This window comes from Rattus rattus, chromosome 3 (assembly GCF_011064425.1).
Source record: "Rattus rattus isolate New Zealand chromosome 3, Rrattus_CSIRO_v1, whole genome shotgun sequence".
Classification (NCBI taxonomy): domain Eukaryota; kingdom Metazoa; phylum Chordata; class Mammalia; order Rodentia; family Muridae; genus Rattus; species Rattus rattus.
In genome coordinates, this window is record NC_046156.1 from 168,157,459 (window position 1) to 168,183,956 (window position 26,498).

At 43.9% G+C, this 26,498-nt stretch overlaps 1 protein-coding gene across 2 annotated transcripts in view; it reads right to left on the bottom strand.

The window, feature by feature from the left end:
* Drosha (drosha ribonuclease III) overlaps nt 1-26,498 on the bottom strand; it is a 108,772-nt gene that overhangs the window by 2,598 nt on the left and 79,676 nt on the right. For both annotated transcript variants that reach the window (XM_032898758.1, XM_032898756.1), the window contains exons 23-32: nt 26,340-26,442; nt 24,476-24,546; nt 19,555-19,599; nt 17,933-18,090; nt 16,652-16,757; nt 7,291-7,432; nt 5,306-5,388; nt 5,124-5,227; nt 2,548-2,640; nt 1,737-1,783 (exon numbers count right to left, since the gene is read on the bottom strand). In XM_032898758.1, the coding sequence (XP_032754649.1) occupies nt 1,737-1,783; nt 2,548-2,640; nt 5,124-5,227; nt 5,306-5,388; nt 7,291-7,432; nt 16,652-16,757; nt 17,933-18,090; nt 19,555-19,599; nt 24,476-24,546; nt 26,340-26,442 (952 nt within the window). The remainder of the gene's footprint in view (nt 1-1,736; nt 1,784-2,547; nt 2,641-5,123; nt 5,228-5,305; nt 5,389-7,290; nt 7,433-16,651; nt 16,758-17,932; nt 18,091-19,554; nt 19,600-24,475; nt 24,547-26,339; nt 26,443-26,498) is intronic.

The window sequence follows — 26,498 nt, forward strand, 5'->3', positions numbered from 1 at the left end:
AGAATTCAGTGTAAATGAGACAGATTATGACCATGAAGCCTAAATATGGTGCAGCTGGTCCTTTCCGGGATGTGTTTGTGTACAGCGTTCACTGAGAATTCACTTACTGTTAATGTGTTGTTTCGTTTTATTTAAATATTATGCTATTATAATCAAGTTGTTATGATTACTGCAGTTTGTGAGCTGTAGCTCAGAATCCAAGTATTTCCTTAAGTTGGATTCCTAGAAATGGAATCAGGACCAAAAGGTAAAAGCTTCTTTAAGGATGGGACAGAATGCCAACTTACTTTCCTGCATTTAAGTCATCCACTTCTATCATCCTTTAGGGGATGTCTGTCTCAGAAATAGTCATTTTTCTAGTACCATTTTATATCTGACTATACGCATCAGAAGTGGGGGTAGCCTCTATTGCTATAACTGGAAAAAAGAATCCCATTCTCATTCAATAAACGATGGTGCATTTATACAAACAATCAATGAAAACATTCTCAAAAAAAAAAGTCAATGTAAAACTCTCAGTGTCAATTCTATGGATGCTAGACCCTGGCTGGCAGCACTGGCTTCTGCCCCACTAACTACCCTCCCTGCCTCTGAACAGTAAGCTATTGTCCGCTGATTTCCACTTGGCTAGAGGCCCTCTAACCTTCTCCTAGAACCTCTTTAAACTTGAGAATCCTGGGACATTTCCCGCTGAGCCTGTGTATTCACTGTCCCCCACTCCTTCAGCTAGTCCTCAAAGCACTGGCATATCGTGCCCACAGGGTCTTCTGCGAAGCACAACAGACCTGGGAGAAGACTGTCTGTACCCATGCCTTCAATGTACCAGACATCAATTATGCAGCTGAATCTCTTCAGCGTGGGCATTTCACTCTTGAGACAATCTATCTTCAGAAGTAAATGCACCACAATCTAGACGTTTATTGTAGACACTGAATACACATACACACGCATACATGCGAAGTAACCACAATAATAAGAATTCTCTATGCTCTATGACTTGCAGGGCTGCTCAGGACATACTGGGCAAAAGTGAGGTATATTATATGCATACATCAGCATGAAAATGTATGCAGAAGTACGTAGTTGCCATCCAATTTAAATAAGACAATGGTTAAAAACTAAACAGATAAACAAACAAAAAAAACTTCCCTTGTATGCATTTATGCCTACATAAGATTTTTTTTTCTAAATAGAGTTTCTCTGTATAGACCAGGCTGGCCTTGAATTCAAAGATCTGTTGTTTCTACCTCCTGAGTGCTGGGATTAAAGGTGTGTGCCACCTAGCTTTCACAGATTTTTAATTTTATTTTGTTTGTTTTGTTTTGAGGTGAGCTCTCATGTGGCCCGGGCTCACTTTGACCTCACAATGTAGCTTGAGGTGACCTTAACCCCCTGATCCCATGAATCTACCTCCCAAGTGCTGGAAGTGTCACATGGCTGGCTTAGTCGCCATCAGAAGTGTGGGAAACGCCGTCAGAAGCAGAAGGCCACTCAGAGGTGCCTCTGCTGAGTAGAGCCGTATATAAAGGAAAATGTAAACCACACTGAGGACTCCAAGGAGAAGTACAATCTGCTGTATACACAGCACATACTCTACTGTACTCTGAATGGAGGAAAATGAGTAACAACAATCGGCCACATTTTATCAAAACTTAACCACTCCTCTACTTCATTTTCCTTCCATAAAATACGCATTACGTTATACAGGTGTTACTATAGGAAAAGAGATGGCTTACATTTCTCAAGTGCGTCCATTGCTGCTCCCATTTCGGCCTGCTGAATACTGTTGAATAAAGTAAAGGTGGGGTAGACTTTAAAGGCTTTCTTCTTCACAAACACAAATTATTAATGCTTATTTTCACATCTAGTGCATAAAACTTCATGCGATTACTTCCATCACAACTGAATTGCAGGGCTAGGAACACACGGGGGAGCATGCAGAAATGCATTTACACAAAGCCTCTTTAACGTATTGGTTCCACACTAATACTGCAATGGAATATCTCCCATTTATATTAGGGCTGAAGTATTTCTTAAGTCTGAAAATACTCCACATAAAGGTTAAACATGAAAAGGATAAAATAGAGAGAGAGAGAGAGAGAGAGAGAGAGAGAGAGAGAGAGAGAGAGAGAGGGCAAGACCTAAATTATACATGTAATTCTTTTTTCTACAAAATAGCACGCATGCCCGCAATGCTCAAGTGACAGGAAGTGAGGTATAGACTGAGGCCGTTGTGCGCATCACAGCACAGCTCACACATCTGCTGAGGCTGAACACAGATAGAACTGACTTGTGCAGCAACTGATGCAGTTTTCTCAACAGGGCCAAGACTCCTAGGACAATGGAATGCCTGGCCCGAGGCTGATTACCAAGTCTCTCAGTCAGCCTCGGGGGGACATTAGTTCTTGGGATTCCCTCTGCTATAACTGAAGACGCTTCACACTCTCTCCTGCCGTGCAGACTGCAGAGGTAGGTAGGAACTATCGGGCAGGAACTAACTTTCCTGAACACAGACATGTACCCCATGGAATTCAGCGTCTCCCATACCTTGGTCCTTTCCCACAGCCTATCCTCTCTCCCTTGAAGTAAACGGCCACCGTGTAGGTTCTAGCGTGGGACGGCCCCACTGTCTGCAGAGTCCTAAAACGAAAGCACAGTAGTCATAATGCAATGCTCAGTTGTTTTGCTCTTATATAAACTGACAAGATGAAAAATGAAAACCAAAAAACTTTATTCTTACTGCCAGAAAGAAGAACGTAAAAGTAACAAGGAATATGGAAAGAGGAAGTGATTCGATTTTTGATTTGCTAACCTAACAAAATGTAGAGCTTTAAAATAGAAAGTTTAAAAGACTGTGCACTGTCATTTTATGTGTTTTCTCAAATAGGACACTATCTCTGAGGGCTCACGGTTAAGTATTCGATGCTCTACAACAGCTTCTGTGTGTGGGTTCTAGCATCACAGAATCAACAAACTTATGTGAAGAACGGAGGGCTTCCGTCTGTGATGCTGCAAAGCAATAACACCTCAAGACGCGCCTGGACGGTTCCACACCGCTATGGTTCCTTTCTGCTGTCTAGTACTTTACCTAGGAGATCAGAAAATATATTTGATTTCTGGAACATGTGTGATCCTCTCGGAGATAAAGCTATGATGGCAAGTATATGACACAACCACTAAAAACAAGGCTCCGGGCACTCGGGATTTAATGACAGGGTGCAGATTTCAAACGTAAAAAACCTGATAACTCAGGGGAAAGGGAAATTAAAAGCAGCTGAGAATGATAATGGAATAAACAAAGCAATCACAAGGACTATGTAAAGCAACCCCACCATCTTGATAACAAAGAACAAAGTCACCGTGTACTTTTGGGGGAGGATTTATGGGCAGAGAACATAGCAATTTCCTCTCTGTTTACAAACTCAAGGGTGTGTGTTGTGGCTTACGGTGGTACTTACTAATCATCCCTGGGTTGTGAGACATACACCACCTTTATCACTGACCTCAGCAACCACTTTGATGGGGAAATTCTTTGACTCAATCATACACATAGCTTAGACATTCCTTATGCTTATTAGGCAGATCGATAAGCTGTTTCTATTTAGGGATTTTCTCCAATACAGAAAACAGTTTCACACTGACAGCTTCTCGCTTTAAGGTGACTAGTCTTCCGGCCTCTGTTTTGCTAGCAGCACAAAAGCTTGTGAACTGCTGTGACTTTATTTTGAAGTTAGAAAAGTCCAAAAGGAGCAACGTTCCGTAGGAGCACACCTGCACGAATGAGTGTGCTAGATCCTTCTGTTCCCAAAGGCATGGAGTAAATAGTATTGAAACTAGGTTCTTTTTAATTAATAAAAAATGCATGTGTGTATACATGTAGGTATGTTGGAACATAGTCCACGAATGAAGTCATGTGAGAATTCCTAGTGCTTGTGAGAAAACGCCAAGACAATAAGACAAGAGTCTTGTGACTTCAAAACACAGAACTGTTCTTAGACTACGTCTGCGTAGCAGATAGGAGAGTGCATTTACTTCAGCTGCTATTTATGTGCTTCTGTGGAGGTAAACAAATGGTTTTGCCATGTGTGTCTTGTCCTTGTGACTGAGCACTTACTCACGTGATCTTTCTTCGTCGCAGAGTATAAACTGTCTGATGCTCTGGATGAAGCTGGCTACTGCATGACACTTTAGCCCGGCTTGTTTTTAGGCCCCCACCCTCTCAGGTTCACGCTGCCAACCCCAGGGTTAAGCATGTGCAGGTGACCAGAGCAGCAACTGCTCCTCGGACCTGGGTGACAGGTGGTTGCGAGTCGAGTGTGGGTGCTGGGAACGGAGCCTGGGTCCCCCTGCAAGAGCAGCAAGTGTTCTTAACTGCTGAGGATTTCTCCAGCCCAGTGTAACTAGATTTTTAAGCATCCCTAAAACAGTATCAACAGTACCTTGGGAGGCAGCCATGTACTCTAATAATTCTTTACTTTGTTGATTCCCATTTAAACCTCTTCTCCACCCACAAGTGAGTATCACAAGTAGAAGGCAACTTTTGATTCAAATTGCAGGAAAGCAAGTACTTGAGTAACAGTAGCAGCAGTAAACCTTTGTTCCATTTCTCTGCAGCTTGGGAGACAGCCTTTCAGATAAGAGGCCAACAGGGGCTCGGGGGAAAGTACATGCAGAACCCGAATATTGCTAGGAACAACACACAGTCCATTACTCCTACTCAAAATCAGACAAAAATAAGAAGCTTCAAAAAACCACTTCATGTGGGGGACTAAGAGATAGGTAGTTCAGGGGATAAGAGCACTTGCTGCTCTTGGAGAGGACCCAATTCCTGTCACCCACACGCAGAGATCACACCCATGAGTACATCTTAAAAGGCAGCAAGTACTACATCTGAACTGCTACATTTTCATCCTATGTCTTAGTATGTCTTTGTGCCAGGCAGTAGATCAGAGAAATTTACAGATGGGAGAAGGCAGAGACAATCGAGATGTACCCACTTATACAGGCGGGTGCTAGGACAGAGCGCTTCAGGGCTTAGCTGGTGTCAGGAGAAGTCCCTGCGTTCTCCATGTGAGCACACGGCAGGACGGCTGGCAGGACGGCTGGCCGGCGCGAGCACTTACTTGTACAAGGGGATGTCTGGTTCTTTCCCTTCAGTCCTCAGGGTCAGGCAGCACTGCTGCAGCTGCGACTTGGGGTCATTCCAGTCCTGGTTCAGAATGAACTCCTGTGGGAATCCCCCAAAGCATTGAGTCGTGTGTTCCAGAGAAACAAAGCACAGGCTGCTGGAAACGTGAGCGCTTACCTTCAGACGTGGAAAGAAGCAGACGTTCATGAAAGTATGGACGTATTCCAAGTCCTTGTCGATGTACAGTGCTGCAATAAATGCTGAAAAACAAATGTGAAATAAGCAACTCACTGTTGCTGACCAGAAACGGCAGGAGCTGAGCTTCCTTCCTGATTAATCTTTATACGTGATTAGCTGCATGTGCGTGTGGCAGCACAGGTGGCAGGAACAGAACTCGGGTCGTCCACAAGACCCGTAAGTGCTCATAACTACTGAGCCACCCAGCCTAAGGGCCAAGCTTTGAAGTAGCATTTTCCCAAGGCTTTTGACTTCTAGACACTCTTTTAAGCACAATTCTTTCCTTTTTTTTTTCTTCAAATAAAACTCCACCCTTTATCACGACTATCAGAAGCACCAACACAGATGTGTGATTAAGATGAAGAATCACAGAGCAGACACCAAACTGCCCTTAGGTAGCGGCTAAGGGAATAGTCTAATGCAGTGGATCTCAACCCCCCAATACTGGGACACTTGAATGTTGTGGTGACCCTCACCCCTGCCACCATAAGGTTACTTTCATTGCTACTTGACTGTAATTTTGCTACTGTTATCATGTAAATACATTGTACTCTTAGGCAACCTCTGTGAAAGGCTCACTGGACCCCCAGGTTGGGAACCACTGGTCTAAACGCTACACCAATACTGTAGTGCTGGGTAGAGGTGGGACCAGGGAACGCAACCAAGTTAATAACGTAAGAAAGAAACTGGAGACACCAGAGGTGGAGCGCAGATGATGCTGGGACCAGCACATTCCAACTCCATTCTGAGACCACTCGTGTGTACCAGTTCCATGGTAAGTTTCATAACCAGAGAAAGAAATGAGAAAGTTCAAAGATTTGACCTGCCTAAATTAAGAAAAACTAAACAACGACACAATAATTTATGCAATTGAATTAATCAAGGGACAATTCCAAAGGTGGGCTCATTTAAAAGAATTTTAGCCAAGTCAACAAATGGTACATTTATTTTAAAGACTGCAAAAACCTTTTATTAAACAAAAATAAAAATGGCAGTGACACCATTCACTCAACTGAATTTTACCTCCCTGTAAGTGCCTTGGTTAGACTGCCTTGATAATCCGTCAATAAGCTGGCTTGCACAGTAGGCTTTAATATTTTATATAATTTCCATTCTGAAAAATACTGTAACATAAAAAGCTCTAAGACCCAGAGAACATTCTAGTTCTTTTGAAGTAATATTAGAAATAATAAATTTGTGTGTATAATCCCTTAATTAGCTATAATGGAATTATTTATGCTTCAGACAATATCGGAAAATAAAAAGATGGAGCTGTTTAGAGAGTTTTGTTCTCACTCAAAACAATAGGTGGCGATTTTAGTGTTCAGTGAATAAATTATCTTTTATTCTATGTCCCTTTATGAAGAGTGCTGGGTAGCAAAACCAACCAACTAAACAATTAAGCCAAAGCCACTACTGCGATTCTGAATAACTAATCTTTACATTGTGCTACTGTTTCATACAAAGGGACTTGATGACTGAGAGACAGGACAGTGGAATATGCAGCCACCCCTGAATACAGATCGAACAACAAAATGCATTATTCATGTGGCTTAGTGAAAAGCAAAAATAAATAAAAAACAAAAACAAAAGACATTACTCAGATAGATGTGGTCATCCAAGCATATAATACCAAGAGATAGGCAGGGGCAACCCAGGAGGTCAAGGCTACCTTTGACTACACAGGAATTTCAAGGCTAGCCTAAGCTATACAAAAGAAAAGAAGCAGAAAAACAGAAAAAAGAGGTTCTTTAGCTAGAACATCATCATCATCATCATCATCATCATCATCATCAATCATCAATCATCAACAATATCATCACCAATCATCACCATCATCACCATGAAAAGAGTAAGAGCTAGTTGGTTTAATTTAAACCTTGGATCCGCATGTTAAAACACTTCACACTATAGATAGGACTCACATTCCAAAAGGTCTGCCAAAGTCTTGGTTCTTAGGGCCACGGGTCTCTTGGTTTTGTCGTTGGTGATGGCGTACTCTTGCATGCCCAGCTCCTCTGCTACCTTGGCTTGAGTTCTGTTGTTCACTAAAGAACTTCGTAACAACTGTTAAGAAGGAGTTGGCGTACGGTTAGGAACCACATCAGCTCTGGTCTCTCTCCTGCTGTGTTGAACCCAACCACCTGACAGAGTGTCACAAAGGGACAGCAGACAAGTGATGGTCTAAGCCCAGGTGACTGCAACATCCTCCAAAATGCATCTACTATCTCCTTAATGACTCACCCGCCCCACTCCGTGGATTTAACCAAGCAGTCAGATACCCAATTACTTATTTAGTGGCACTGAGCAGGCTTTGGGAAGGGTACACAGCAACCTGAAAAGCCCAAAGCTACCAGATCAGGAAACATTAAAACTTTTAAAAATAATTTTACTTAAATATAACTTATACTCAGTAAATTATACCCCTTTTGTGTACAATTAGATACATTTTGAAAACCTTACCCACTTTTACTACCCCAAACAAATTTACCATATTCTGAAATAATCAGTCTTTGCCAACAATTACAGGGGCACATCCAACAATCAAACTTGTGTTTAAAGTTGCCCACAAGAAGTATACTTCATGACACGGGTCCTAATTTTGATACATGACTTAGGGAAGAGATGTTTCAATATTATTAAAACACCTGTTTATTTATAGTTATTATTTTAAAGATTTACGTTACATTCCCTGTAACTCAGTCTTTTCATACTCAGACCCTTTATCTTTAACTAAATTTAATATAACTTAGGATTTGTTTTTATTTATGTTCTGTATATGTGCTGTGCACTGCATGTGTATAGATACCTGTGCGCCAGAGGATGCTGGACTTCCCAGAGCAAACCGCAGTTAAGCCTCCCCTCAGAGAATTAGGAACAGAACTCAGATCCTCTACAAGAACAGCAACCTCTTTAAACCACTGAGCTCTAGCCCCAAATTTCTATTTATATATTTCAACCCCGGGAATTCAAAACAGAAATGTCTACTAGGGTTTGGGACTGCTAACAGCCCTCCAAGGGCTATTCACATAGTATTTAGACACCGCCTAAACATTATATAACCGATCCATTCCAAGTGTCCAGAGAACAAGCCCGGTGTAAGCATTTAACACCCTGGGGAAGAGAGATGGGAAAGGCGACTAAGGAAGCAGGCAGATGCCATGAAAGCAATTCACAGACTTTAAAAAACTGACGTAATTGTCCCCGATCCCTAAGACTCAAGGGAATAATGTACTTGAATCTGATTCCTCACCAGAAACATAAACAGAGTTGGCTTCCTGAACACAGGACAGGCGGAAGCAGCTGTGAGCCATGCCGCCATTATCCCCGCCACTGTTCCATAGAGCACTGTGCTTATTAGATGCAAGCTTTATGCTCTACAGCTCCACAGTGTCAACAAAGCTTATGAAAATCAAGATTTATTCTCAGTGCTTGATAGCGAATCCTTGACAATAGATAAATAAGGAACAATATGTTCTTAATTTGTTTGACAATGATTCATGAAGCAGAAATACAACTTGGTCTCCATAAGCCTTGCCTGAATTGAATCTTAAGACTGTAACTCTTTGCCTGTCTCTCTCCATTTTCATTCCCAGCTCCCCTTAACTACAGCTTTTCTTCAGTACACACTAGTTCTTTAAAATTAATATATGTGTGTTATTATGTACAACTAACAGACAATAATAAATATACATATAAATTAAAAACCACAAGGCCAATTAAAAGGCCAAATGGGACCCACACAACAGAAGCCCACGTCACCAACTCACAGAATCCATGAGCTGGAAATGCTATCTCTTTCTGTGGTTTGGATTTCAGGTTGAAATAGAGCGCACGCAGACAGGAAGGTTATCCTGGAGTACGGCTGGGCTGAGCAAGTTGAATCCACACCTGGGTAAGGAGGGAAGCTCCACGGGCTGTGGAAATGGCATATTCCTGCCCCAGGACCAATGGGCCCAGTGTGAACGAGAGGACACACAAGTAACGACACACTGCTGGCCACCAGGGCACGGCTGCCACCTTCAGCCTCACAGATCCTCCTTCAGTGCCATGTACAACACTGTCTGACAGAAGGGAAGCAGTGTGGATGGAGACAGGAGGTCCTTGAACCAGCTCTGCTTTAAGATAAGCCCTGGCAAGTCTTAGAGCAATGACCCAGCTAAGTAAGTGAGGTCTGTTAAGTTCTTGCCGAAAACTCAGCATAAGAAGCAAGAATCAACGAGGAGAAGGAAACGAGTAATTAACCTTATTTCTGTAGTCCATTTAACTTTGGAACATGAAGTAAAATGAGGTAAATGAAGACCTGTGCTCTCTACATAATCATGAAAGCCCAAACGGAGGTTCATTAAAGTGACAATTTCCATCTTGGTCCTCAGCTGCATTCAACTTCAGAATAAATCTACTATTTGGCAAACCACGGGTACACTGAGGCTCGATAACAGAAGCGAAGCCCGTGAGGTTCTGGGGCTAGCACGGCGGCAGTGCAAGCTGATTATCCACCAGGTCTGCGCTGGAAGCTGAAGGTCTAACAGGACCAGCAGCATCCTCTAAAGTGCTTCAGAGGGGACCCACTCCTGAGAAAGCGGCACACAGACCAGCCACACAATCACCGTGCTGACGGAGAGGCGAGCAGACTCAGGAACACAGCTGTTCCTCTTAACCAAGCTTTCCAGAGGTGGCGGCCTAGGAAACCCCTCTCAAGGACACTCTAGTCAACTTCAACACTGAGGTCTTCCATATTGGCCCATGTTTCTCCCAAACACCAAGGCATCAGGGTTTTGAACTCTGAACTTGAAATGCTTGCTTTTTGAAAAGGTTCATGTGGGTTCAGATGAGCATGGAATCTGACCTAAGAAAGACTGGGATAGTAATGGCCAGAGAGGGTTTTCTAGGAAAATTAAACATAGTGGCAGGAGTAGAGACCATGATACAGCAAGATGACCACAGTGGAAACTAGGAAAAAAAAATACAAGCTGATACAAGCAAGGCCACCAGGAGATGGAAGTTAAGTGTCCCTGCAGAAAATAAGAAATCCCCAAGGAGGGTGGCAAGGCAAGATGCTGATACTATAATTGCTATTTTCCAGAGGCGTTAGGTACAGCAGCCTCAATATTCAGTCTTATTGCTTGCTCCCCAATAATAGGGAAAAGAGTCTAGAAAGCCATAGAAACCCTCTAGATTTTATTTTAAAACAAACCTTTTAGATATCCTTTTCCTTGCTGCCTTCCAAATCCTCCCTTTACCAAATAGTCATCTATCCCTAACAACCTTTCTCGCCCTCACTGAATTTAATTTTAAATCAGAAGCAGAAAGAGAAGTACAGCTAAGGCCTTTGTAGCCTGACAAAGGGACTGTTGATCCCTGGTGCAGTGACCACGGCCAGCACCTGTTCCAAATCTCAGATTCGGGCTTTGAGACTTCAAGACGTTCCTCCAGTCTCAACAGAGACGTCTCCCTCAATTACTTTAAGCTGAGATTTCCATAAGAACATGAAGATGGATATTCTTCCTTTAACACTCTTGGTTCTGGGAGGAAGCCACAGTGTGGGACATAAGCTACCCAAGAGGGCCACCTAGTGTAAGGCAAAGGGACAGATTTATTATTTTGAGGACTTCAATAGAAGGCGGTGGAGCACAAGCGAAATATACAATTATATCGAGTTGACAGTGACATGCCACACAGGTCTTTTATACCGAGGGGTAGGTAGATGGTCTCCATTTCCCATGATAATTAAAGCAAAGGCACACAATGGTAGCCGGCAGATCGCAGGGCAGACACCAGGAGCCGAAGTAAGTCAGCGATAGAGAAATCCTGTCGGGAGGCTGGGGAATCCATCTTCTCCGAGTGCTGCTAGATAGGGCACCTGCCTGCCTGGGTGATTTATACTCGCCGCTGTCGGGAGGCAGCAGGGCAGGATGAGATCACCGTTTCTCAAATGTGTTTGTATCCCTGCTCTCTCTCCCACCACCTCCTACTGTTCCCCTAAAATCAAGCAAAACACTTCCACAAGTTCATCTTGAGGTGCATTTCAGCCCCGGACACAGCACCTGACACACAGCAGGCATGGAGTGAGCGGCTCCTGCTAGCTCAGCAGTGGAGCGAAAGGCAAATGTCCCACACTATGGCTTCCTCAGAGAACCAAGAGTGTTAAAGGAAGAATATCCATCTTCATGTTCTTATGGAAATCTCAGCTTAAAGTAATTGTGGGAGACGTCTCTGTTGAGATTGGAGGAACGTCTTGAAGTCTCAAAGCCCGAATCTGAGATTTGGAACAGGTGCTGGCCGTGGTCACTGCACCAGGGATCAACAGTCCCTTTGTCAGGCTACAAAGGCCTTAGCTGTACTTCTCTTTCTGCTTCTGATAAACTTCAGTGAGAGCAAGAAAGGTTGTTAGGAATAGACTTCTTTTCTTTTTTTTCTTTTTTTCGGAGCTGGGGACCGAACCCAGGGCCTTGCGCTTCCTAGGCAAGCGCTCTACCACTGAGCTAAATCCCCAACCCCAGGAATAGACTTCTATTTGGAAGCAGGAAAGGACCAAGTCTGCAAGTGCTGTAGGACAGGCATTCCGGCCTGAGCACCGGTTTTCTTTGAGGTTGTGTCTTCACACTGACCTTACCAGGGAGGCTGACCCTGAAGAACAGGAACTGCAGTGTACAGACAGAACATCTTCCCTCGACATCCCAACCCAAACTTGACTAAGCTGTGGGGTCTGCACCTGATTCACACTGCTTCCTGAGCAGGCCCTTTCAGTACTCTCACAGGGCTCTCCTCAGCAACCTGCAACATTTGGAAGACGCCGTTACATCTGCTTTTTTGTCTTTATTCTTTAGAGAGCAAGTGTGTACCCAACTGGCTCATTGCTAAGGCTTTCCAATGTGATTAGCTGCCATTCTGTGCCTTTAATTAGAAGAGGGAATCAATTGCTGCCCTTCCAATGCCATTCCAGGAATCAGCACACTTCTATTTTTTTAATCCTTAAGCATTTCAAAGTCAGTTTCCAGTTCACTTCTTGACATGTGAAGTAACAGGCCACTTCCCTACAGTAGAGTCCCTGCTCTGCCCTCGATGTGGCGCTCCCTTCTGTAGCTCCCTACTCTACCTCTTTACCAAGTCTGTACTGAGAACCCAACATAAGCTAGGTACTGCGGGGCTAGAGCACGACAGCATACTCTTAGGAACTTCTGGTGGAGTAGGGATCGGCAAGCTGGAATAAAACAGCACAGAATATTCTATCAAGTACAAGAATAGAAAGCAGCACAGGGTTTAGACTTGAGTAGCATAAGGGGTCAGGTCAGAGCTGCCAAGGGAAGGAATGCTAAAAAAATACCACGCAACATACAGAGCTAGGAGTAGAATGGCCTCCAGACAGAAGGATGGCACGTAAAAAGGCAACGGTAGAAGATCCGGACCCAGCAGGCTGGTGCAGAGTCTTGCACAGGCCACTAAGCGTCTTGCTGGTTCCCTAGCCATTGTCCAAAGAGGAATCAAAAATCATTAATCTAGGCTGTGAAGATCGTTCATTCAAAGGCTATTTTCTAAGTACCTATATAATAGGAATTTGCCAATCAACCAAAAATCAAAATAAAAGACCAGACAACATACTTTCAGTTTATACTCTGATGGGAGAAGACTACTAACATAAACCTTGCTTGTCCTAGGGAGAAAATGGAGATGCAGTTCCAGTCTAAGGGATGAGAGGAAGAGGCCACATGCTTAAGGGTTTAAAGATGACCGAACAGAGAGCTAAAGGAGGTGAGGAACTGGGCTACAAGGATCACTGGAGAGCTGGCTACAAGGGTTACTAGAGCGCATGCTAAGTGCCCACTCTCGTAGGCCAATTGTAGGCCAATGTCAAAAGGCTGAAGAAACTAAACAGCTCCTTCTTTTCCCTTTAGGATGGAGAGAGAGGTCTGATGCAAGGAGACTAGGTACCTCGCTGTCCTTTCAAAAGATCCCTTTAGGATTGGAGCCCAGTGTTAGGAGCGCCTGCTTAACACATACAAACCCTGGGGTTCAATCTCCCAACACTGGAAACAGAATTCTTCTACATACCATACTGAAGGCAGACTGGGGAGGAGGAAGGGGCCACATCCGATGGGAGAGGACGGCTATAAGGCAGACAACAGCACCGGCAGTGAAGCTCGTGCTCACACGCAGAATTAACAACGAAGGGAAAGTTAGCAGGACACGCCAGTGTTGGGAGGTGTAACAGGAGACAAAGACAAGAGTTAAGGATGATCCTACGGCTTCTGGCAGCTGAGATAACTGAGTAATCCCTATGGGTATGAAGAATATGGAGAGAGCAGCAGGGCTGGGGGTGGAAACTGAAGACTGTTTTGTTTTAGACGCACTAGTCAGAGTTACCTATTAGATATCTAATTAAAGATTTGCATGTTCTCAGATCCTCGGTATCTGAGTACTGCTACATTCCACAGACACGAGTCTAGAGTATGAGGAGATTTGGCTTTGGGCATAAATCAGGAAGCAGCATATAGATGTCTTCAAAGTCACAAGACAGAATGAGATCACCTACAGTGCAGAAGTCAATAGGAAGGGAGTAGGCCTGACAACTGAGGACAGGGACAATTCGGTGGTAGCAGATTGCGGATAAGCAGCTAGTTGGTGTCCTCACCAGAGAACTGTTGTGAAACAACTCTCAATTGAAACACATAAAATGGACTGGACCGGGGTACAGGTTGACAGAAAATGACTTCACAACATCCTGAGATCTGGGCCTCCTGAAGATTTCAGCTTTAAACTGTCCATCTCTTAGGCTGAGGACAAAAGTGACCTCAAAATACCAAGGAAAGCTTTTCAAAGAGTAGCAGATAGTCTGGAGGAAATCTGGGGAGCTGGGGAGCCCACTCCTCTTGCAGAAGGATGCTCTCCTACCCTGTGCTTTGAATGACCAGAACCCTAAGCTACTCGTCCTTTCCAACATTATAAGTGTTACTGCTTCTAAGTGGGTCCCCCGTCAGCCACATACTTCCTGTACACCTGGATGGCTATGAAGAACTCCGTTCAGTGACCCAGGTGAGCAGGACTGGGACAACAGCTATCTGGGATGCGATTAGGTGGTAACAAAAGGACACACTCCAGAAATACCGGAGTAACACTGTTAGGACCTGGGAGGAAGCGAGGTCAAGGGAGGACACAAACATGACTCCTAGGTTTCTGATACACAGTACGGGAGAGAGCTGATGCTGTCTGTCATCAACCCATTACTCGAGGAAACTTCAAGAAGACCGAGGTAGAAGAATATTAAATTCCATCTTGACACTCGGCACTGGAGCTCAGGATAGAAGTGAGCGTAAAGAGATCAGTTGCAAGTTTCCTGCCAAGACGGGAAAACTGCTGACACACTTGGATCGGACTGTCTGAGAGACAATATATTAGCAGGAGACATGCTCTAGCGGTGACCTCTCTGATGCTGACATATTTACTAGCTGGAAAGTATAAGCTGAACATGCTAAGGATGCTAAGACACAGTAGTTAAGAAAAGGTATGGAAAAATCCAGAACACAGTGTGACAGAAGCCAACGGAGATGCCACTCAAGGAGGGAGCAGTCATGTCAATGTTTAACAGCCTTTAAAGTATGTGCTTATGACACATCATCTCTGTCTTGCCAACAGAGCTGCTGGTACTTTCCATTTCTCTCAGCGCTTTCTGTAACAATACTTTATAAAACCACCATATGGATCACAGCTTTCTCCTTCGCTACCGCCATCCTGGAAAGGCACTAATTTTAAGGCAGCAAGGCTCACAAACTCCTTTGTGTAAGCTGTACTTCCATGGCACCCCTAATGCCAGCATTTGGGAGACTCGGGCATGAAGACTGCTGGGAGTTTGAAACCAGCCTGGACTACAGAACAGAACCTTATGTCAAAATAACAAAACCAAAGCAACCTCACTGCCAGCTCTGCAGGGACGCGGAAAGAAGCCAGGCTCTGCACAGAGCCAGCATCTGACATCTGAAGGCAGGCCCCATCCCTAAGACCCTAAGGATAACTCGGGACGAGCCGGAGGCGGGGCCGCTGGAAGCACAGATTTTCCTGCGTCCACAAGGCAAGCTGTCCCTAAGCTACTTAGTACGCTTCGGCTACTTCTCACAACCCAGGCACTCTTGACACGTAGAATGTCTCTTCAGTAGTTGAGAAGAGTCAACTTACTGTTTTCCTAAGCAAGATGTGAGACACCAGCTCCCAAAAGGTTCATATTTTTTAAAGAATTCAAAGAAAGAAATCCTTGTCTTGCTAAAGGGCAGTTAATGTCTCATGGCAATCATCCCACTCAGTCAAAACTAAAGAGGTACTCATGACTCTTGTCCCAGCGCATGGCGGATGACAGAGGCACAGCCCTCACTTAGTGAGTGAGGACCGAGTGGAGAAATAGCACTGAAAGTTTCCGCCTGAACTGCATGGGTTCTCTACTTCCAATACCTAACCTCTCGGAACTGCAGAACTATGATTCAACTTCCAGTCAAAGAAAACCACACACAGCAACTTAAAAAGTATGAAAGAAGCTATTAGCAACAACACAATAGAGGTCACACTGAAGAACACAGGGCGTTCACCATCTTCCACCTAACAGGGCCCCAGCTTTCCCCATAGGCAGTTCCCAAGGGACTCTCAAGGCCTAGTCGGACGCCCTCCCAGATCCAGGAGAGCTAGACAGGCTATTCCCACCATCCTGGGTGTACTATCAACAAACCATAGCTAATACAGTCTGAGGAATGGTGGCTGGCTGACTTTGTGTATGACTCTAACCTCATCTGCACTTCCCTATCAATTCTGCCCCAGAGTCAACATGGGTGCCCATTGCCTCTCTGTCCATTCATTTCCCTTGCTTCTCTGGACTCGGTGTGCAGGAAGCCACTGCATACAAACTGACTTTTAATAAATTCGCAATGGCTAAACCATCTGTGAGGGTCCGACATCACTAGACCCATGACACCTTCCCTGCACCCTGTAACTAGAAGAATCTTTTCCTGACCATGTAAGTCCAGCAACCGGCCTGTGTTTCTATAATATCTGACATGTTCTACCTTACATAGTTATTCTCACTCACACTTTTATAATGAGCACGTGTGTGTACATATATGTGTATGCAATTACACATACAACTTATATTGAAGAGTATTTATCCCCTGGGGAAAAAAGTGACCATCATAGCCATCAAGAGATAAGTGAGTGGTCAAACAGGCACGTATCTGGGCCCCTACTCCTCACTCTCCGTCTGCTGTCCAGCAAGCTTTCGGGGAGGAGTGACTGACTGAGGACGCTCACCGTCAAGTGTCCTTCATGGTGGTCGGGGAAGTGGATGAACAAGTACTCCGTGGCTACCAGCTGCATTATGGAGTCACCCAGGAATTCCATCCTCTGATTGTGGCCTCTGAAAATGAAACACCACTGTAAATAAACCAGGAAGTACTTGCGGATTTTAAAAAAACACAGAATTTTTAAGATGACAGCCTAAAAATATAATTTGTTCATTTTGTTTTAAAGCATAAATGTAGAACCCTGACACCTTCAACTGTGGGAAAAAAATCTGAAAATGAAATGATTGTCTTTTTAAAAAATGTAATTTTTATTTAATCATGGGCATGTGTGGTGTGTGTTTGTGTGTTTGAGTACAGGTATGTGCATGTGAGACAGAAGATCACCTGATGCAAGTGATTTCTTTTGCATCTGACTTGAACCGAACTCAAGTCCTTTGAGAGAGCAGTAACCATTCCTGATCTCTCCAGCTCCAAGGAGAATACTTTAAGGATAAGTGACTACTAAATTAAATCAGTGAACAGCACCTGGCCCAAAGCAGAGTGCTACTGAAATGGAAAGTAAAATATAAAACAATTCTCTTGAAAGAAAAGAGCCCCTAATTTTTTTCTAAACCTATTAAATATGTATGTTATTTAATCAAATCTAGAATTTAATTTACAAATGTTTACAAAGCCTATGTCTTTAATCTTACAGTTTAAAGAGTTGGGAATTTTCCATTCAAGGGAAGGGGAAAATGTTTTATATTACATAACCACACCTACACACTCAAACCTACAGTTTTGCTACTTTCCTCTCTCTCTCTTTGTTCTGGGGACTGAACTCAGGGTTTTATCCCTAGCAAAGTTTTTCTTATTTTCAATTTCAATAGTCTCAATGAATTTGTCTAAAGTAGGAGCTAGAAAGCCATATCCAGTCAAAGCCTGTTTGAAAGTTCTACTAGAGAGGTTACATTTTTTTTTTTAATCTATGGCTATTTTGAAGGGATTGTGACAAATCATGACAAACAGACCACACGGTACTCAAAGCGTGTAATTCTTCGTCCACGTCTCAGTGTGGACAAAGGGCTTACTTCCTTCAGATCTCATAAGCTTCAAGACATCACGATGTGGAGCAGAGGAACCAAAAGCACGGAAGAGAGAAAAGCCCCCGACCCACACTGTCGCGTGGCTGCGGTCTCGCCATGCGACCCTCCTGCAGTGGCTGCCCTCCCAGTCCTCTGGAGGGCAGGAAGGTTTGGGAACCCCTCCTCTAGATGCTCAGGGAGCTACGGGAGCTCACGCCACTCACAGGGTCAGGTGGTTAAAGCCCACAGTTCTTAGTGTGAATGCTCGTGCCAGAAGCCGGACGTGAGTGAAGATCACCCCAATTGCTTCTTCAAACTCAGTCAGTTTCTGTAGAACCGGGGAAGTTTCAATAAGTTGTCGATCTGTATTTGGCTCTTGTAGCTTCAGAAGAAAGAGAAATAAATTAAAAATCACAGGTTTTGTTACAAGGCTAATTATCAATTCTTGGACACTGTTCTGTAAAATTCCATCTCCCGTGGGCAGAAATTTCGGAAATGCCAAATAAAACCTGAAAGCCTCTTTCTCATCTCTTAGAATAGCAAACAAACCTAATATTTAAAGAAGGCTCAAATAATATTTTCCAATCTTCATTCAAATTTCAAGGCCAAGTTCTGTACATAGATAGTTCAAAATCTCTGGTATTAGACTAACTCTCTAAGGAAGACGTGAGCTGAGAACAGCTGCCATGTACATGTGCGTCCGCCCGTGTGTGTGTGTGTGTGTGTGTGTGTGTGTGTGTGTGTGTGTATGTGTGTGTGTGTGCGTGTGCGTGTGTGCACATGCATGCCTGCAGTGGGTACTGGAGTTGGTCTTTCTGACAAGTTTCTAGGAAATGGGGTGCTGCTCTCTGGGAACTGCCCTTTAAGAGTCACTGATTTTCGAGTAACTGGGCGACTGCATCTTGGACATACTGTGCAAACTGTTTTGGCAAATGAGCATCATTAAAACTAAATTTAGCTTCCAGTGGATATTATTATTCCTCTAGACAGGTGGTGCTCCATATAACAACGAGCCTTGGACAACTGGCAAAGAGAGCATGTAAGAAGTGCAACTACAATGACCATTTTCAACACTATTGGGGAACTCTTATTTTTACTAGAACTGTCTTACAGTGCTGAATTGCCATTTACTATCATAAACCCTCCATGAACATCTGATCGCTAGTGATTACTACTTATGTTAAATACAGCTTTACATATAGCACGTGTGACTAGGGGAAATACACATATCCTAAACTAAAGCAGAGGGAAAAGACAAGAGGAGAAACTTGTGTAGCTAACTGAGGAAAAGCATGTCATCATGTATAGATCTTTTCAATTCCTAACTCCCGAGTAAAACGCTACCATACACACTGAACCCTTAATGTGTAGTAAATCTTATATGATCTAAATAGTTTAGATTTAGCAAGAGTCATTTAGTATTTGTTCTGTTTTTTTAACTATGCTTGAAACTACCTCTAACACCAACTACTTTCTTTTTTTTTTTTGGTTCTTTTTTTTCCCGGAGCTGGGGACCGAACCCAGGGCCTTGTGCTTCCTAGGCAAGCGCTCTACCACTGAGCTAAATCCCCAGCCCCACTCCTTTCCCTCCAATAGCAGGCATGTGGTGTGGGAGCGCCCACACACTGTGAGCGCCTGTGGGGAGCGGGCTGTTCCCCCACAGCTGCTCTGTCCGTCTCATGCATACGTACATACAACACGTGCGCATCGCTGTTTCTGACACTTCCCTGACACCCAACATAAAGTCCTAACTCTGGGAAGAGAACCAGAGAATAACGGAGGGAAGGGAAGGGAGAGGCAGCCATGGAGTTGTAGGGTTCACTGCAGACAAGAAGGTCGTACTCACTTGGAGTGGGTGGAGAGGATAATTGAGCCAGACTTCTCTCAGGTCCTGGAAAATGGAATGGTGTCTTTAGTGCTCAAGGGAGTCATTTAACACACTCCAGAGTACTAAAGAAAACGTCATTATTTGAAATACTGAACTATTTCAGACGCTGACTCCACTCACTGCAAATTCAATAGTGCTAGCAAACTAATTTTTTAAAAGTGTATTCGCCACTCACAGTGCCTGGAGTGACTGCAATTAGCCTATTACGTGGGGGAGGAAAGGAGCCTTTTAAACTCAGCTCCATGTTTGCTGAACCTGATACACTGGATTACACTGCTGCTGCTGCACTCACGCCCAGACCTGGGGATCTGCTGCAGCGGCTGTCACCGCACGCCCTCTGATCTTGCTGCATTGTCACCAGCCTGTTCCAGAGGGAGTGCGCACACCTCACACCACGTTCCTAAGCCCTCACAGCTCTGAGGCCGTGCTTTAACAGGGTTCTCATAAACGTGTACTTGAAATACGATAATAAACAAACTTTATGGAAAATCCTGGCACATTATCTCAGTGGCTGAGTTAAATCCAGGAGCAGTTAGAATTCCCATTTCCTTGGGGAAAGTGTTTTCCCTTCAGGTTCAGACTCGAGGGAAGCTCTTAGACCTCGATCTACTCTCGGCCCTTAATGCTAGGCTTTGGTAAATAAGCAAGAAAAAGAACCTGAAATGTTTTTCTAAATTTTGGTTTTGGCAGGATACAGGAAAATTTAGGATCATTTGCGATATAAGGTGATAAAATGGAATAGAACTCAATGGTTCTGAACAACTTAACAAACACAGAGGTTCTCGGGCAATGTTTAAAGAAGGGGTTTAAATATCAAACTGTTCAAGAAAGGACTTCTGTTAACCAAATCAACAACCTCTCCCTTTTATTCCCCAGAGTGCCAGCCCCTCCTCACACTCCATGTTCTCTCCAAGTCTTGTTCTCGCCCCCCACGACAAGATGAACTTCCCCTCAGCCTCGGGTCACCCGTCTCCTCTGGAGTGCGGCACCATTCTTACTGATCTTCACCCGTTTCTGTCTGGATTCTTTCATTCCACAACAATGACCTCTCATCTATGCTATGACCGGAACACCTTACAGACATCTTTACCTCACATGCACTAGGGAGCATGGAGGCTCGGGCAAGGAGCCTAGGTTTAATTCCGAGGGCATGTTAGTAACTTATTCTCCCCAAGCCTCTATTCCACAGGTATAAACCAAAGACAATCCTAGGACCTTCTTCAAATCGGTCCCTGACAGCCGCTCGGTGAGCAGCGCACTGAGAACACTGTGTGTACTGCGGTCAGAGTGAACACCACGATCAAGAATGACGTATCAGCAGCACTGATAAATCGGCTTTCTCATCCAACCTTTGCCAGTCTCCAGAACTCAAGACTCACGTGACACTCTGGTCATTTCCTTCTTGCCGCTTCATGTTTTCCACTTAAAAGTACTTGTGATTTCTCCATGGCCACCCACCTTGGTGCAAATCTAAGCCACCTTACAGCCAGACAATTTCTCGCACATCTGTTCCCTTGTATTTGTCCCAGTGTAGTGCCGGAGAAAATACACCACAAAGATCCAGACTGGGATCCCAGGGAGACTGTTCATTAGCTCTAGGACTACGGTTTGCTTCTAGAAAATGCTCAAAACTGACTGGGCATTCATTAACATAGCATATTGATATTAAACACCCATTGTGTATTAGGTCACCAAGATAAATAGGATCCAACTCTGTCCTCCAAGAGGCCTAGTGAGAGGTAACAGAGGTAAGTAAACAGAGCTTACCTACGTGCAGCAGGTCCCTTAACAGTGAAAAATCATGCTAAACGACACCCCAGCTGCCTGTGTCTCAGACACACTAAATCTCGTATGAAGAGAAACGGACGTACTTGAGGTAGGCTCACTGAAGGAGGATAGGCTACGACACCAAGCTGGAAGGAAGTGGGCACCAGAGGAAAAGCATCACTCTGCCCGGAGTTATGAGAAAAATCTCCAAAGCAGACTTCAGATGGAAAATCTAGCAAACCCCAGCAGAGAGTGAGAACAAACGCCAGAACAAACGCCAGGCAGACACGGGCAGCAAAGACAATGTCTAAGGATGGCATAAAAACGTTGTGGACAAAAAAGGAGACGGACACAGGCAGAACAATCAGGGGGAGGGGGACTTAATGCCAGCACTCAGAAGGCAGAGGCTCTTTGTAAGTTCAAAGCACCCTGTTCACATAGTGAGTTACTGGTGAGCCAGGGCTACAGTGAGGCCCTGTTTAAAACTGGGCCTCTATATGCTGTATAGACTTTGGTAGCTAGTAATCAAATATCTTAAAACTAGAAAGTCTGTCACTCACACGGCACTGAGAGATGATGACAGGCAGTTAACAGGCAAGAGTTGAGAGGCCTTGAGAAGAATGCAGGACAGCTTTAAGGGAAGCAAAGCAAGAGTCACCCAGTCAAGTGATGAAAATTTAAAACTAAATGGATATACCGGGGCGGGAGGGAGGGGAGAAGCTAAGGGCAGAAAAGAGTCTGAGGTTTGTGATTTAAAGATAAAAATAAAAGCAAAATATGTTTGAGACTAAAGGTGATGGGGCCAACAGTAAACCTGTTAAAATGGCAAGTCTGTGGAAGACCCACACCAGGCTGCTCAGAAGCAATTTGAAGAAACACCTTTTCCAATTTCTAGCATGCCAGAGAAAGGCCTGGGTCAGAGATGCTGGGGACAGGTGTACAGAGAAAAGAGAGAAGATAGGGAAAGTGATGCAATGCCCTCCATTGTTGAAGAGGCACGGGGGAAGCAGACTTAAGCTTCCCACACAGGAAACTCACTGGGTAATCCTGGAGGGTCATACAAACGAAAGGCAAATGTTTTTAGAAAGAGAAAGAAGCTGAGGGAGAAAAGACAAGACAGCCCTGCTGTTCAAAGGGCTGGGCTGAGAGCACGGTCAGTCAGTCAGTCAACCAACAGGGATGTTAACAGGAAACAGGCCTCCCACCCACCCGCAGGGCAGAAGTCAGGGACCCTCTCTGTGTGTGCCTTGTGCTGTCCTGACTACACTGCCCTCTCAGCTGCCTCAGTCTGCCCTGTCCCTTAAACAGCAAGCGTTGGGTCCGCTAAACCACCTCACAGTTGCACCAAATTTCAAACTAACTCCTCTTAATTTGGTCGCACACACAGCAGCCAACCAACACCCTCCATATTCAGCACCAGCCCTGGCCTTAAAGGACACCTCTCTCCTCACTCACACAGATACCCTTTGGTTACAGAGAGTTCATCAACTGCATTAGCTGTTACTTTCCCCCTTCTGTGTGCGGCTTGTTACATTTTCATAACAACACACACACACACACACACACACACACACACACACACACACACACGCACACTCAGTTTGTCAATGTTTCACCCATTCAAAAGCTAGTAGATTCAAGCCAATTTGGAAATATCAGTCAAGTTAAAAGGCTCCGGCTTGTATACATGGAAATTCTGAAGCAGAAAGTTAGGTATTACTGAGCCTTACTCAGTTTTACACGAGAAACCAAAGTGAGTTCTGAACCTCGGCTGTTCCATCTGTAAGATAATGCTCAGGCCCGCCTTTCCTCAGACACCTCTTCACTTCACCCGCTAATCAGTACCCAGTGCCGGGCAGGTCAGCACTGCACAAGGTGCTGGAAGAGTAAGATAAGCTTAGTGAGGCGACCAATGGGGCAGGGAGTTAAGGGGAAGGCTGAACACAAGCAGACCCAGCTAAGACACAGGATCGAAAGCTGGGGGAGGAGTACTGGAGTGGGTGCAGGTTAAGCCGGGACAAAGGAGCAGCAACAGCGAGGTGAGGGGAACACTGAAGAAGGCAGGAGAAGGTTGCTCAGGCTGCCAACAAAAGATAAAAGCCAGAACCGGGATATTTTAAAATTTGAGAAAAAAGTCCTAAAATACATGCCATCTGCTACAGGCACAAATCAGGATACGCAGTTGTATCCTGTGTATGTAGGGCAAGATGGGGACCACGGGTCTTCAGATAATTCTAGCACAAGCAAATATGGGAGCATAAAAGTCATCGCATCTCTAGAAAAACAAGCTTAATGATTCCTGGACATGCCATGGGGGTCACGTGTTTAAAGGTATCGACTTTTAACTACAAAAGCAATGCAGTCATGACACAGTGTGTGAGGGGAGGGCTTCGCCAGGCCTACAACACCGGCATCCCACGCTCTTCCTGCTTCAGCGGGGGCTCCTTCATTCAATTATGATAGCGTTTCAGTTTGGAATATAGAGCTGCCTTTCCCTTCTGATGTTGCCTTGACTTGTTTTGGTACAGAGAGCATTTAGGACTCTCTTGCATATGCAAGAGTAAAGGGCTATCTCTGGCAACATCAATGACCTAAAACGTCAGTAACACAAACCATCTTAGAATCTTAAAAAAAAAAAACCCTGTAATTTGCTTTATAAAAAAGTTCTCCTAGATTATTCATAGGCCCATCAGAAACTCCTGTCTAAAATAAGTATGTTCCTCTAGTTTACATAATTTACAAAAAAAAGTCATGAACAGACTAATATCGTTAACTGTGCCTGCATGGGGCAGGTACTCACATATTCACAAGTATAGGATCATAATTAACCTAGAAAATCTAAAGAACATAACAACTCCTATTGTATTTGTAATGCACATTTAATCTAGAAATGATTAAATAATCCCACAAGGAAAGATCATCAGGTTAAAAAAAATTCCTGGAAAAAATGTCCCAAAATCCTCACGTCTGCAGGAGTTGAAGGGGCTGATGTTGACGTACTTGACATCCACTAGCTATGAGAGGCTGGCATTTAGTTTTTCCCAGTCATTTCAAGAAACAAAACTTGTGCACTGATACAGCCGAGGAAAAAGAGACGACTGAACATAAATACCGGATCATTAAAGAGTAAGCGTCCAAACAACTGTTTGGCTTCCTCCAGGGTCCCCTCCAAGTAAACAGCTCCTGGATGAAAGGAAGCGAATGTCAGAGGAAGGCCGCATTAATATTCAGAGAAATTACACAGCTCTATAAAAAGCAGAGGCAAGCTGAGCGCAGTCACAGAAGAAAGGCTTGGCGCTAAGAGGAGACATTTTAAAGGGACACTTTCTTGCCCTTAGCTATGCTTTTGTGCTAAAATTCAGACTGCGATATAAAGTTAATTCACTAAATACGAACTCTCATGAGAGATATGGCATATATCTCCTATTAAGGAGACAATATTTAACCATACTTCTGTTTTTACAGTGCATTTTTTAAAACAAACACATACACGTTAACAAAAGAAAAAGTCATACAGATAAAACCAGAAACTAGACCAATGAAGGCTTCTGAAAATTAAAACCAGGATAGGCTCCACTTTTACTTTGAAACAATGAAGCACTGTAAATGCACTTAGCATTAATCATAGCTATAAGCACTTTAGCAACATTTTAACTTGGTAGCAAAATAAACCTAGAGTGAAAAGTCTTATTTTCTTAAAAATCTAAATTTTATATATGTCTTCAGAATGGTTACATTTCCATGTATAAAATGCTAACTAAGAAGCTTTGATCAATAAATATTACTGAATGTATCAATAGTTTCATCCAGAGTGATGCAACAGAAGCTGTGGTTCAGGGGCTGGCAGGCACCAGGGTCGCTACTCCACATTCCTCTTTGCCCCTTCCGGGGCAGCTTGGGGAAGGTGTCAGGAGACTCTGGAGACCAGGCTCAGAGGTGATTGGTGCACCAGTGCTATGGACCTCTATCCTGGAACTGGTGCTGCCGGGACCAGGGTGACTCTTTATGAACTCCTGAGGAACTGGCACTACCTCCACCTCTGACAGGCAGGTGATGATCAGGGATTGGATTATCTGCCAGAGACACATTATGTGACGAGTGATGGAATCCTGGCCACTCAAGCCTGAAGCCGAACCAGAACCCTGACCAATTATGTGGACAAGGCATAATAATTCCATGTGGTAAGCTCTCTGCAAATACACCTATTTGTGAAAAGCACACACAGCTTGGAGAACTGGAGAACTGTTCACACTCTTTTGGTACTATCATCAATATAAAACTCGAACAGGAAACTTTTGTGTGCATTTCCAAAGAAAGAGGGCAAAAAAGTACAAAGGTCTTTGAGAAATAAAAGTACTTAATCGTTTACTAAAAAGCAAGAAACTGCTGGTTGACTATAACATTTATTATAAAGTACATTTCAATTACCAGCTAATTAGTTCTCCACGAATTTTCCTGTACCAACAGCTAACCATATGCTGTAGATATAAGGCCTGGGTGAGGGGTGTCTATATCAGTCAAGAGTAGTGACACAGACTCAAAACCTAAGATTAAAAAGATTTTTTTTTCCAAGATAATAAAATCAGAAAATCTTGCAAACAATTTAAAATGTGTTCAAAAGCCACACTGGGACATTACTAGTGACTTAGTTCCTGTTTTCTCGTGTGTGTGTGTGTGTGTGTGTGTGTGTGTGCGCGTGTGCGCGTGTGTGCGCGCGCGTGACATACAGAAAGCAAGCCATCTGCATATAAATTCACTCCCATATAGGAAATGGTAAGCATGATATCAGACACTAAGGACACAGTAACCAGAAAGCACGGCTGATTCTTTAGGGACACTAACCACAGCAGAATGTGGTGGGTACTCACATGCTTTAGGGACAAGTAAGTACTTGTATTGTAAGCTTCTACAATGATTTTCATGCGCTCTCCAACAAGCTCAAGACATACAAGAAATAGATTTTAACAGGAAATTACCTATCAATGCTTCGAAACAATTGGCCATCGCATGCCGGAGGTCTGATTCTCTACATAGGTCAGGCCCATGGGCATACAGCATAAATCGATCCAGTTCAAGTTTCTATAAAATCCAAAAAGACAAGAAGTGAGAACATTTACCAAAACAGCCCTGTCTAT